At 34.3% G+C, this 13,845-nt stretch overlaps 2 protein-coding genes across 3 annotated transcripts; one reads left to right on the top strand and one right to left on the bottom strand.

Annotated features, from left to right (window-relative positions):
* Positions 1-47: 47 nt before the first annotated feature.
* LOC125052372 lies at positions 48-4,548 on the bottom strand. The gene is made up of 4 exons (XM_047653182.1): positions 3,959-4,548; positions 2,613-3,463; positions 1,828-1,963; positions 48-1,401 (listed from the first exon to the last, which is right to left on the bottom strand). The coding sequence occupies exons 1-4, from the start codon at positions 4,416-4,418 to the stop codon at positions 1,118-1,120; spliced, it is 1,731 nt and encodes a 576-aa protein (XP_047509138.1). The 5' UTR covers positions 4,419-4,548; the 3' UTR covers positions 48-1,117.
* A 674-nt stretch (positions 4,549-5,222) lies between these two features.
* On the top strand, positions 5,223-11,320 carry LOC125052289 (vang-like protein 1). 2 transcript variants are annotated; one of them, XM_047653035.1, is made up of 6 exons: positions 5,223-5,297; positions 5,467-5,602; positions 6,028-6,999; positions 8,018-8,199; positions 8,946-9,058; positions 10,251-11,320. In XM_047653035.1, exons 2-6 carry the CDS (start codon positions 5,517-5,519, stop codon positions 10,557-10,559), a joined length of 1,662 nt encoding a protein of 553 aa, XP_047508991.1. In that variant the 5' UTR covers positions 5,223-5,297; positions 5,467-5,516; the 3' UTR covers positions 10,560-11,320. The 2 variants fall into 2 exon arrangements, with proteins under 2 accessions (XP_047508991.1, XP_047508990.1); XM_047653034.1 differs by having other exon boundaries at positions 5,238-5,359.
* The last annotated feature ends 2,525 nt before the right edge of the window (positions 11,321-13,845 follow it).

Raw genomic sequence — 13,845 nt, 5'->3', positions numbered from 1 at the left:
CTGATGTTAGGTATAAAAATCTAGAGAAACGTATTAAAAATACGTAATTGTATAAAAAAATATTTATTTCGATTAAAAAAATATTTTAATTATTCAGCCGCCTTAATATTTCCGAAATCGCGTTGCTTTGTATTAGTTTATAACTATACAATGAATTATATAGTTTATTTCCTGCTTGCTATATTAGAACTTATTGAAACAATCATTACGTACGATATCGCATACTATGTATTACCTAAATTTTGTTTTATAAGTCATCCTTAGAAGTAAGTATTTAATGTTATATTATAATTGATGGTAATTGTTTATAAAAAATATATTATGATCTCTTAACAAATAGTATTTTATACATATGTAATATAATTTATTTCTAATATAAAATAGCAATAGACAAGCAAAAGCTACTAGAAGAATAGCTATAAATAAAATGATCTGTTACTTTCTAATTTAGTAATACGATAATCATTAAAGATAGACAAAAAATATATAACAAATCAATCTTCAGCTAAGATTCACAGACAAATCGTTTGGTGGTTACGCTCTTTGGTATGCAAAACATTTATATTCCCTCAATGTACTGCGCAGTTTTTAAAAAAACTAGATGACGCTGTTAACTATATTTACAGGCCTAAACTCTCGTATGTAGTGTATGATCTCCATTTTATCCGTCAAGTCATTGACCATAGACCTTATAGGCCGGGAGATAGTGACACAAAATAGTGGGTCATTTGTACCAGTATGGCGGTTTTTCGGGGGTACTAGAATTTTTGTGGAACAAATCGTTTGACACTAATTAATCCGACGAGTTCGACTAACGCCCACGCGACTAGGCCGCCGGTACCAGCGCTATGACCATCATTTTTCTTTTTTTCATTGCGTAATAACACCCCTGAAGAACCGCCATACTGGTACAAATGACCCACTATTTTGTGGCACTATCTCCCGGCCTATTAGTGACCATAGAGATATATGGGACAAAGTAAAAATTTCCAGCAAGCTTACTTAAAATTAAACGGCCTTGTTATAAAACTTTACGATGTTTCTTATATGTAAAAAGTCACGGTACTATCTTTAATCCACGTTTATAAACCCCAAGAGGTGTATGTAATGAGGAAGTCTATCTCCTCCGTCTAAAAGAAGCGACCAAAAACACGCAAGCCGCGCCACTTTGCAATAAGCTAGCAATGAAGAAACAAGTTCTATACGTATAACTATAGGCGACAGCCCAAATCATGATCACGATCGCAACTAGAGTATTAGCTGTGGTTACAGTCGCTGTTATGTCAAACTTATTGAAACTATTGTATAAAGATTGTTGTAGAATCCCGCTGGTCGCGGTGGCAATACTCGAAAACATGCACCATACGACAAGGTAGTTTTTGTTTGATGATAGCGTAACACCTGAAAAGTGAAATGTTTCGATTAATAAGTATGTAGATGATTTCAAAATCCTGTTTCCAAATTCCTTTAGTTTGTGGTCTTAGTATTTAAAAAGTAATTAGACGTGACAGGTTACGCAAAGGCGTTTCAAATCTACAGGTCGACTATCAATAAATCAATAACATTTATTTATCTTATGCACAAATAAGTATACTATATATAGCTGTAGTAAATAATATTTTTTAAAAATCGCGAGGAATTATATCAGATAGAGGAATAAGAAATACGTCACAAAATGGATTGCAGATTTAAAAAAAATGTTGCAGCTTACTTTGTTTGCGTAATTACTTTCAAGGCCTTTAAAACTATATGAATAACAAAAATAAGTACTTTACAAAGATAAAAGTTTTAAGAAAGATGCATTTTTTTAAATATATAAGCACTCACCATAAAATCCTATTGCACCACAAACACAAAAAATTGTGCATAATTTTGCTTTATCGTTTAAATTGTTTGGCATAAATATACATAAAAAGACGAAGCACAATGCCGCAGCGTGACCAATTGCAGTCAGTGAACATATCTGCAAAAAAAACTTCTTGAAAAACCTATTGACGAAATGACTATTGATATCTGATGGTACATTTGACTGTTTTTTTTATTGTTTCGATTAAGTTTTAGGAACTAAATATTATGACACTATCTGGTCAATATATTCTTGAAGCCTTACTGTATGTACAAGAAAATATAGACGGTTTTAAAACAAATGGTGACTTTCACCAGTATAATACTGACAACTAATTTAAGCGTACGACCAACCAGGCTCCAGAAGATAAACCACTCCTTATATGGAAATTGTATTCGTTTTTACAACAAACTCCCGAGCGAAATTAGAGAGTTATCACTAAATAAATTCAAAGCTCTCGTTAAACGTAAATTAATCAATAAAGTTTTTTATAAATTTGATGAATATTGAAATGATCCTACTCCTTGGGATTGATTTGCTCCAGTTCAAACAATTTGTATGACTCAAAACTTAGCAATTAAAATGAGTGGCGGAAAGTTTCTTGCGAGTTCTTCTTGCCCGCTCTGCGCCCTAGACTTGCGAACTGGTAGTAAATATAAATTTAGTATTAATTTAACTTCTTTTCTGACGTTCATAAGTGTACTTGTTTACCTATATGAATAAAGTTATTATGACTTGACTTGAAGAAAATGAAAAATCAACTCACCGACCAAATATTCATGGTAGGATTTTCTTCCCACATAAGAAGTGGGAAGAAGACACTAAGTATAAGAACACTGTACGTTGTGCACAAATGTAACAGAGTGTACAAATAGAAGTTTAGATCTTGAACCATATTGATCACGGTTATAAAATTCTTCTTTAATGACGCAGTACGTCGAGCTGACCCAGGAGATACTTCTGCGGCAAAAACGAGGCTATTTGATGGAGCATTCACAGTTGTTTCGCGGTATAACGGCTGAGGATTATTCCTGTCAATACTATCCAACTCCTGATATCCACTGATTCTGCTGTAATTGCTGACGTCAACAGCGCCAAAGTCGGATGAGAAGCGATTAGAAGTGGAACCGTCAAACATCACGCCGAAATCTGATGAAAATCTCTGCCCACCGCTTTCCCGCGTTTCTACGTCAGGGTCCATGATTTCTCTAGCGTTTTTATTTGATTTAAAGACCACCACGTCATTTGCATCTTCATCTTGTGTGGATACTGGATTGGATGCTGTTCTGGGTTCATTCTGGTTTGAGAAGATAACTTCGTCATCGTCTTCAACGGCGTCTCGTAACATGTTGTATGTGTTTCGAATCACTCTTTCAATGTAAATAGGTCGTGTATATGAGGCGAGGAAAACACAGTTCTGCATGAGAATTGCTCCAGTGATCATGACAACTACATCACTGGAGTAGATTGTACAAAGATACCCGATCATCAAAGGCATAAGAACATTTCCTAAAGATGGTGCAACTTTTACAATACGTTGGGCGATTGTAAGTTTGTCTCGGAAGTAGTGAGTTATGATTAGATCCGTTTGTTGTCCTGTTAAGGCGCAACCGATACCTGGGAAAAATGAAAATAAATATATCAAAAATAACAATTTACCAAGAATTGTAATAAATATTATTTGAAGAATTTTATCAAAATTGGTTCAGCCGTTGCAGAGGCTTTTTACAAACAAACGATGACACATTTTATCCAATGTAGATAAAATCATTAGATATCTAATACGTAGCAAATATTGATATTTGCAAAGTAAATAAAATTTGTTATATTGTGTTACATGACCTTCAGCCACAATGTCGTAAATTACCGCATTCAATGCCTTTCCGTAATATTTCACACCTTGAACTGATTCATTGTTATTCTAAATAATTTATATTTTACTTAAAGTTGATTTTTCATGCTACTTTAGTTTATTGTATTATAAATTTTCACTTTCATAAACAAGATTTAAGTTGGTAATGAGTTAATTGGTGGTAGGATAGCTAAAGTATTTTAATGTTTCAGCGGAACCGCTAAAATTCAGTCAACAATAAAAGTCAAACATAATCTTACCAATGGAAATCCCCGCAAATATGTTTACAATATGATCGTTACTGTCCACACTTGTTGCATAGCTTGATAGTAGAACACCAGCGACAGTCATACAGAGTCCAGCCAGCGCTGTAAATCGTGGCATGTTGAATATTTTCGCGATAGCCCAACACCACGATTCTAACAATAAACGGATTACAGTCAATATTATAGGGACTAAGGCAACATCTACGTCCCAAACGCGCATTCTTTCTTCTTCTTCATGATCCTCCTCTCGTAAAGACTTCAAAATAATCAATCCATAAAGCATTAAAATACTTGGCACAGTCACATTGTAGATTACTGCTGAGACGACTATTAGCCAACCATAGCCACCATCTGGAGGAGTCGGTCCTATTTCAGGTTGAGATGCAACCACTCTATCCAGATGGAGGTCTTCAATCCTCTCTTGCCTCACTGGTCGGGTCCCAGGATTTTCCATTTTCACAAAAATAGCTTCATGTCTAGAATCTTAAATCCGAACAAATAATCTATGAGTACGCGTTGTTATCTTATCATTATCTTCGCTGTAATCAACCTGTGTGCTAAATTTTTTTCGAATTGCCGCCAATTCGGTATTGCCAACAGACAAATACTGTAGTATAAGAATCACACATTATATAGTATTTTGTATGTAATAAATATACTGATAAAAACCAAATTTATGTAGTATTATGAATTCAGAACCTGTTAGTTAGTTGATAAGAGTGGTTCCAAATAAATAAGAAAGAAACAGTAGTTATAACATGCTTATTTTAGTGTATATTTAGTTTACTTATCATTATTTACGATGTACATTTTATCAAAACATTGAAATTATTACGAAGTCAGCAAAATTTATAGTACTATATTAAAATATAACAATAAATGAAACAATCTTTTTGTAATAATGATATTGCAATCTTTTTATTTTTACAGAATGTCAAATGTTGGAGTATGTAGTAACTGATGTTGATACTTTATTTAAACGAAATATGTATTAGTGCCAGTAAAGTAGGGTTTGTTTATATAACAAGATCTTAAATAATAAAATGACCAAATCACTAAATTAAAAATTCATAAATACCAATTTCCGAACGAATATAATTCGATATATTTAGAAAGATTTTAGAAATCCATGTAACTGCATGGCAAAAAAGGATCGACATGCGGTTTAAAGTAAGTTAGAGTGAGTAAGCAGATAATATCAAAATTTGACGTTAATATTTCACGTCAATTTTCACTTAAACGGATAATGCCAATATGATTCCGTGATCCGTCTGGACGACGGGTGTAAACGACGCTCTCAATAGAAAATTCAATAAATATCAATAATGAAATGGTAAATTAGACTTTGCACTATAAATTATGTGGTGATTATCGCCGTTTTCGCAATTAAAATGTGTATGTAAATGATTTTCATTGTGAAAAGACCTAAAACGATCACCCTTCCGCGAAGTTATTTTAATTGCTCCGATTTCGTGATGTGATTACACGGTAAATTATTGCAGGTCATAAAGAAATAAGCTGATGGATGAGACTCGATTGACTGGCCTGTATAATGGAGACGGAATCTGTAAGATCAGAATTGAGCAGCCGCTCTAGGCGGAGTTCAAGACATAGGCAGCATACACATAGAAGCACAAGGTTTGTTTATTTAACGGTGTAATCGTGTGTGAATTATAAATTAGTCTTGTTGCTTCTGAATAACATGAAGTAATAATAAACGTGGGATGAGTATTTAACTAGACATTCCTGGTTTATACTCATTGTAAGTGCATTTTCTTAAAGAACGAATTTAAATAAAATAAACGAATATTTCGGCATGTTCAGCCTAAGTAATGTAGCTACAAAAACAACAACATATTAAAATACATCTTCTAGTTTTTGTGTGATTTAATAATGCAGGCAAAACAACTGTTTCTGAATTAAATTACTGATATATATACATATTGCTCTCTGATAGTCTTATAGGTTGCAAACATCATTTTTATTGTTTGATATGCAAAGTTACTTGTATCTAATTTATATCATAGAGGCTATAATTAAGGCATAATATTTATTAATTACAGAAGTTCCAAGTCACAAAGAAAAGACTGTATAGATAGTAGTATGGCACCTTTCCAAACCAGTGTAAATATAAACCCTGAAATTGGCCGGGATGGTCAAGAAGTAATAGAAGTTCAGATACTGCCCCAAGATGAGAATTGGGGGGAAACCACTACAGCAGTAACTGGCAATACATCTGAAGGGTCAGGGTCAATGGAGGATGTTAGCAATTGGCCTATGGAATCAGATAATGGACTTGGATTTGTCTGCTCTAGATATTTTACCGCTACAGTGGGGTTAGGGCTTTCATTTGTTTCTTTTGTAAGCCCATTAGCTATGGTAGTGTTGCCAAAAATAGGATTTTTTCCTGGATTATCAGACAATATTGCTATTCAGCCAAGTCAAAGAATACAGTTATTATCATGTACTGGGGAATGTAAAGGAATTCTTCTTTCTATAGCATTTAAATTAGTTTTGTTAGCGATTGGGGTGTGGGCAGTGTTTTTACGTCCGCGAAATGCAGTATTACCAAGAATATTTGTGTTTAGAGCTATGATGTTTGTTATATTATCTGTGTGCACATTTTCCTACTGGTTATTCTATATTGTTCAAATCACAGAGGCAACAAAGGCACTAGCTGTAGGTGAGGAAGCTGTTGACTACAAATCACTTGTGTCATATGTATCTAGTTTTGCTGATACACTGCTTTTTATACATTATACAGCTGTAGTTTTAATGGAGATTAGACACCTAGAACCAGTGTATTATATAAAGATAGTAAGAAGTCCTGACGGTGAAAGTAGGTCCTATTCAATTGGACAGTTAAGTATTCAAAGAGCCGCAGTATGGGTATTACAGAAATATTACACAGAGTTCCCGATTTATAACCCTTATTTAGAGAAAATACCAATATCAAAGTCGCAGAGAAAAGCAGCTTCAAGTATTAAGTTTTATGAAGTAGATTCAACTACTAATGCATCTACTGGACAACCAAGGTAAGCAATGACAATATGATAGATATTTACAATAATTATGGTTCTTTATTCCATTTAAATTTTCATTTTCATATAAAAATACACAAATGTGATCATGACTTTGCTAAGGTTTTTTGTAAAATATTGCACTGAATTTGTTATATGTGAATCATTACTAAAACACTGAATAAAAATTACCGCATTGTACATGGCAACGGTGGTGTAACTAAACCATCTGGGGCCCATATCATTTCTTTTGATTGGGCCCTATCAATAAAAATCATCCATACTCAGTTTAATTATAATATACTTCGAGATTTTCAGCGAACTCAATTAAACATTGTATATGTCCCACTAATAGCCGTAGGCCTCCTCTCTTAGGCGAGAGGGAATGGTACGTAGTCCCCACGCTATTGCGTATTGGAGACTTCACATTCATCCATAGAACATAATATCTCTTGGCCAGGGGCCCTCTTGGGTCGAAGGCCCATGGCATTTAGCCAGCCCTGCCCTATTTTTACGCCACTGCATGGCAATAACCTTCATATTGCCTCTGTATTCATGTTGGTAATGCAAGTCTCAACAGGATTAGATTCCCAGCAGATTAATATTTGTTTAGGGTTGGTGGACAAAGATGGCCAACCAATTTTAACAGCTTAAATGTGTATTTGATGCTCTATTGAGGCGTTAAGGTTCATCAAACAAAATTTACAATTACAGCAAACTCAGCATTACCAAGATCTTTTTTACTGAAAGCTTCCTAGTATGTGAGTGTAATGTTCGCTTAAAAACATTTAATACCTTCATTAAAATTTTGTGCATAATCAAAAGGATACATTTTGAAATTTATTTCACTCTCCTTAGAAGTTTAAACTCAGTTGCATTTTCTTTGCATTTGTTTTATCGATTTTAACTCAAGTAAATGATCAGTCTTCGATCGTTATTCTAAACAATTGCCGATCTCATCCATCAATTAAACAGACAGACTACCAACGGTTTCCTTATTTCTGAATATTGATAATCATTATTAATGTTTCAGAAGTGGGGCAGGCTCTTGTACTGGTAGTGCTGGACGTCGTAGAGATTCGGGTTCTGCCCACAACGAGCGCTATTATGAAGAGGCAGAAAGAGAAAGAAGAGTGCGCAAGAGACGTGCTCGCTTGCACACTGCAGCTGAAGATGCCTTTGCCCATGTGAGAAGGGTGCGGTTGTCGGCTAATGGTGAGTGGCAGTATCTTCTTTTGCTTGTGAGAGATTCCACATACTAAACTTAGACCTGCTTTCTAAAATATCAATCAGTCTTAAATTTAGTTTCAATAGCTGATAAACCATTGTCTCTGGATAAAGTTGGACAGATTTGACAATGGTGGGGATGAAATCAGCTTGTAGTTCGAATCGGCAGTAGCAGTAGGGTCGATAAAAAAATTAGGGTACGATTTGCCCACACACGAGGCGATCTAGGGTGCTTGCCACCACTTCCCCGATATTGCCTCTGATTTTAGGGGCGTGTATAGACGCTTTTATTTGCAATACATATTATTATCATTCGATATTTCTGGCAAGTAAATTGCAGAGTCGTTAGAGTTTATGATAATTTGATGTAAGTCATTATCCTATGCTGAGCATTATCAAATATTTCTAACTTTAATATAGATTAAAACTTGTCTTAAATCCAAAAATCAACAACATGTGTCAGACGTGGAACGGCTGGTCGATTCGTCTGTGAAATAAAAATGATAAAAAAAACGGATGCACTGGATTATTATTTTAGATATAGAATCTTTAAGAAACTCATTTTATTATTTTTCCTTATAAGGGTTGTCAAAAGAACCTCGGTAAGCGGGGCAGGACTCACAATTCACTTACGGCCTTGAAATTATCTAGAGAGTCTTGATTCGTTTGCATTACTATGCGTACTTGCATATCTATGGAACGTATAAATGATTGCAATGCTTTTATATCACCAGGTGGGGCTTTAGGACCCCGTGAAGCAGCGCAGGCTGTGTTCCCATCTCTTGCTCGTGCGCTGCAAAAGTACCTCCGAGCTACAAGACAACAACCGAGACATTCAGCTGACTCAGTAAGTTTCAAAATTGAACAAAATATTTACAAATTTATCGGAATTTACATATGATTGTCAAAAAGAAATTATGTACCTAAATTATTGTGTTTCATAAATATCAATTTTTTTACAGTAAAATGTATAATAGTAAATAATATATGTATAATATATACGTATAATATAAATAATAATAAATAGGTTTTGTCTGGAAGTTTGGTGATGAGTCTTTCGATTCTTTAAATTCCGAAACTCTGTGATTTTATATATGTATATGAACTTTAATATATTTTCACTCCAGTATATCTCGGACTTCGGGGTGTCTCTTGGCAAAGGCCTCCTTTAACCCTTTCCACTGTTCTCTATCTTTTGCAACTCTTCTCCAGTTGTAGCCTGCTATTAGTTTCAGTTCGTCCTCCCATTTCTTTCTTAAACTTATTAAATATTCCAAGTGCTACATTGAAAAGACAGTTTATAGAGTAATTTCTTATTTTACATTATTGAAGTTTAATACGGAATTTGTATTGTTAAAAAATAAGCTTAAAACATTTAAGTAAATTTTAATTCAAATTGGCATTGTTTAGTGCTATTTGCGCGACACTCCTTCTCTGACTATGGATTTCTTATCTATTTGTGTAATGAATGTAATCAAGTAGATCAAACATGCAACCAGCATGTTTTGAACTCAAAAAGGCCAAAGACTCGAATACCTATACCGACGGTGGTAGCTCTATTGCTGTTTATAATTGTCTTTCTAACGTATATTATATATTTAAAAAAAGAAAAAGCTTTTACCGGATTAAAGTTATGTATTATTATAAATTTACAATTATTTGACATAATTTTAAATTTATCCGACGTTTTGTAATTTGTAAAAACAATCCGCGAAAATAGAGGACACCGTGAGCCATTATTGCCAAAACCCTCCATCTTTTAGTCGATACCAACTCCGGGGAAATAAATACAGATAATGCAACTTTCTCTGCAGCTGTGATACTTTTTGACATTCAACATCTTTTGTCTTCAGTCACCGTGACCACGCACGCTGTAAAGCACGCGAAACGTCGGATAAATTTAAAATTATGTCAAATAATTGTAAATTTATAATAATCATAACTTTAATCCGGTAAAAGCTTTTTTTTTTAAATGTGTAAAGGTTATGTTAATCAAAGACAATATTATATATTAAAGTTTCATAAATGTTGTCCGACAGGTACTAGCCCACCTCGCTCGTTGTTTATCTCAAGACGCATCTCCGCGTGCGTTTCTCGAACCATTTTTAGTTGAAGGACCGGTTTTGGCCGCGGAACAGGAAGCACGCACAATGCAGCGCTGGTCGCTGATTTCTGACGAACTGTTGGCCCGTCCTTTAGCTGATAACATCGAATTTCAGCTTCGTCAAGGCGATATTTCTCTCATTTGTTCCATAAAACAGATGCCCAAATTTAATTTGAGCGAGGAAGTGGTCGATCCGAAGAGCAACCGGTTTGTATTAAGGCTGAATAGCGAGACGTCCGTTTGACAGGAGGAGATTTGCGTTAGAGATGACATGAGACTTGTATGACAGTGATGACGTAACTTATTGATGACGTCATTTTTCCTTAATGCGAACTATATTTTATGGTAAAATGAATATATTCCCAGAAGTATTGAATAAACACACTATTTAAGATTAAAATAGGTTTAGACAGGACAAGATTGTAACAGGATATACCGAACCCTTGTATTTGTAGTTCGGTGTTGCCAGTTCGTTTTAGAATATAATTTATTTTTATTAATTCTTGTATTTTTTAATATCAAATGTAACGATAATTTTTTAATACTCATAAAACAATTGAAAATATTATGAATCTCAGTGAGTGCAAATTGCGATATATTCTTTTGTATAATTTATGTTTTATTGCCATTCTTAAGACTTATGGATAGCAATTATACTCAATGTATATTTTGTGTCATATTTTAGTTATAGACCTTAGACTTCAAGAACAAATTTAGGAAAAGAGAATAGACTTAATTTACGTAGTTAGTATATAATAAAACTACCTTATTCGTAAATATATCAATCAAATTGCACTCTTTAGACTAAAATGCTCTTTCGTCTATTTCTGGCATATTGTTTTTAAGCTGTGTTGAAAAGAGACAGATGAGTATCGTTAAATTTGTGCAATTAGACGCTTTACTTTTTATGAATAAGATAGCCTATAAGCGTAACTTCATATCTTTATAAACACTTGGACATAGAGAATAGACTAAGTTATATTAATGATTAGATATTAATTGAAATATACGTAGTTGGTCCCAAAGTTCTGTCACTGGCACATTATTTCTAAATTTCGAGCAGGATTTTATAAAAAAGTTATTGAATTCTATTTTGGAATGTTTGACTATTGTTTTAAAACAAAAAACAATAACTTTCCGTAATTTTTCACGATGGAGTGGACATTGAAAGAAGACCGAATAGTTGTTGTTGTGTTGCACCGCTGTGGGCACTCGCCGAGTACCATTTTCAAGTTGCTCAAAAATTTGAATATAACGCTTAGGTTTGTGTACGGTACTATTGATAGGTACCTTGAAGTCTCCTGTGTTGAGGACAAGAAAAGAACTGGTCGGCCACGCTCCGCAAGAACACCAGCAGTAATCAAAGCTATCAAAGCGCGGATAGTAAGAAATTCTGTCCGAAAACAGAAGTTGATGGCTTTGCAGATGGGTGTCAGTAGGAAAACAATAAAAAAGGTTTTAAATGAAGATCTTGGTCTACGAGGATACAAAAAAAGAGTGGGAACTTACTTAATGCTCGTCTAAAAGCAATAAGGCTTAAGAGATCGCGGGTGTTGTTTAAGTGGTACGCGAAAAACCGACACCGTGATATCCTCTTTACGGACGAAAAAATTTTCGATATTGAAGAGAATTACAATAAACAGAATGATACAGTGTACGCTAAGAGTTCTGAAGAAGCTGAAAATAAAGTTCCAAGGGTGCAACATGGACATCATCCATCATCAGTAATGGTCTGGTTGGGAGTATCCTATTACGGGCTATCTGAGGTTCATTTTTGCGAAAAGGGGGTCAAAACCAGTGCTAAGGTGTACCAAGAGACGGTTTTGGATCGCCTTGTCAAAGACCTGTCCAGCACCCTATTTGCGGGACATCACTTCGTGTTCCAGCAGGACTCTGCGCCTGCATACAAAGCCAAGACCACTAAAGCCTGGTTTGAGCGTCAAAACATCGACTTAATTAGACATGAGGATTGGCCTTCCTCCAGTCCGGACCTTAATCCTTTGGACTATAAATTTTGGCAGGTCTTAGAGAGGAAGGTCTGTGATACACCCCATAAAAATTTGGAGAGTCTGAAGTCGTCTTTAAAAAAATCAGTGACTGAAATCGACATGAATATGGTGCGTGCTGCGATAGACCACTGGCCGCGGCGCTTAAGGGCCTGTATTAAAAATAAGGGAGGTCATTTCGAATATTTTTATGCTATTTCTATTCATTAATTAATGTACTATGAATTGATATATCACTCATTAAAAACTGATCAGTACTTTTGTTTTTATCATTATTTCCATTTATGACAGAACTTTGGGACCGACTACGTATGATTGCAAAAAATTAAATTTAAATCAATTATTGCGTATTCTTTTCTTTGTATTAAAATTTATTTGAATGCAAATGACAAGTTTGGCCGAGCATTTGTCAGTCTTATTTGACAGCGATCACTTTGTCTATTGTTTATGTCTGTGGAACTAAATTCTGAAAAATATTTTCTGGCAAGTGAAATCTCTGTTGTTTTTGGAAATAGTTAAGTTCTTAACTTTTTTTGTATTACAGTAGCTATTTAATTCTACGATGTTACGACAATGGTAAAAAAACATTCAGAACTTTTAAGATTATTATGTATATTTTTATTTCTATAATTTACAACAAAAAATTACCGCCATGCTACATAGATTATAAGTTCATATCGTAGTACATAATTATATTTATTGTAGCTAAGTATGTATAGATCAATATTAAATGTGTAATTAAAGCAAAGAGATTTAAATACAATAGAGCGGAAAACGTCAATTGTCTAAAAAGTCTTTTTTTTTTAATTATTCACCTAATTGCCTATTAGATTGACAGATGATCATGAAACAGATTCAGAAATAAAAAGCTAGCGCCACTGCTTTTTCTTTAGTCCGCTATGTATTTTAATCTCTTTGATTTGCAGTAATTTGCGATTTTGTTCTATCGAAAAATATTAAAAAATTATGGAATTATGCATAGTGCAAGCGAGGATCAATGTTTTTAGAGGTTTGTGTAAAGGGTTGTGGAATAGTAGGTAGATATATTAAAGTGCTAGGAATAAAATTAAAATTTCCCAGTCAAGGTTTCTCTGTTTAAAGAAAGCTCAAATGACCAAAGAACGCAAAATCTGTATCAATAAATATAATTGTTTGGGAATTAATTAACATTTAAAAGTAAATTACATATCAGTGATTACCATAATTTCATAAAGCACTTCTGTCTTCGTTATACCTATCACTATGGCGACTGTACACACTCGATGAGAACCAAAAACGTCGCGAGGCAAAAACATGCCAAGTACCCACGTTGTCATTTAAGTTGCGGATTGAATTAACAAGCCCCTTGGAGCTCGGACTTGGTGTCGTGGTTTTTGGACTGGTCCCAAGTGCGATTAAGTACAAATTTATACCCGCTTCCCGATGGCTCGACAAGAATCAATCTCAATCTTAGAAAATTAGTTAAATACCCCCTTTTTCATTAAATTTAAATTCCCTAATTTCACTGTTTAAACTGTCTGTTTT

The sequence above is a fragment of the Pieris napi genome, chromosome 9 (genome assembly GCF_905475465.1).
Source record: "Pieris napi chromosome 9, ilPieNapi1.2, whole genome shotgun sequence".
Taxonomy (NCBI): Eukaryota; Metazoa; Arthropoda; class Insecta; order Lepidoptera; family Pieridae; genus Pieris; species Pieris napi.
Note: the sequence above shows the minus strand (reverse complement) of the source record. Positions and strands in the feature narration are given on the sequence as shown.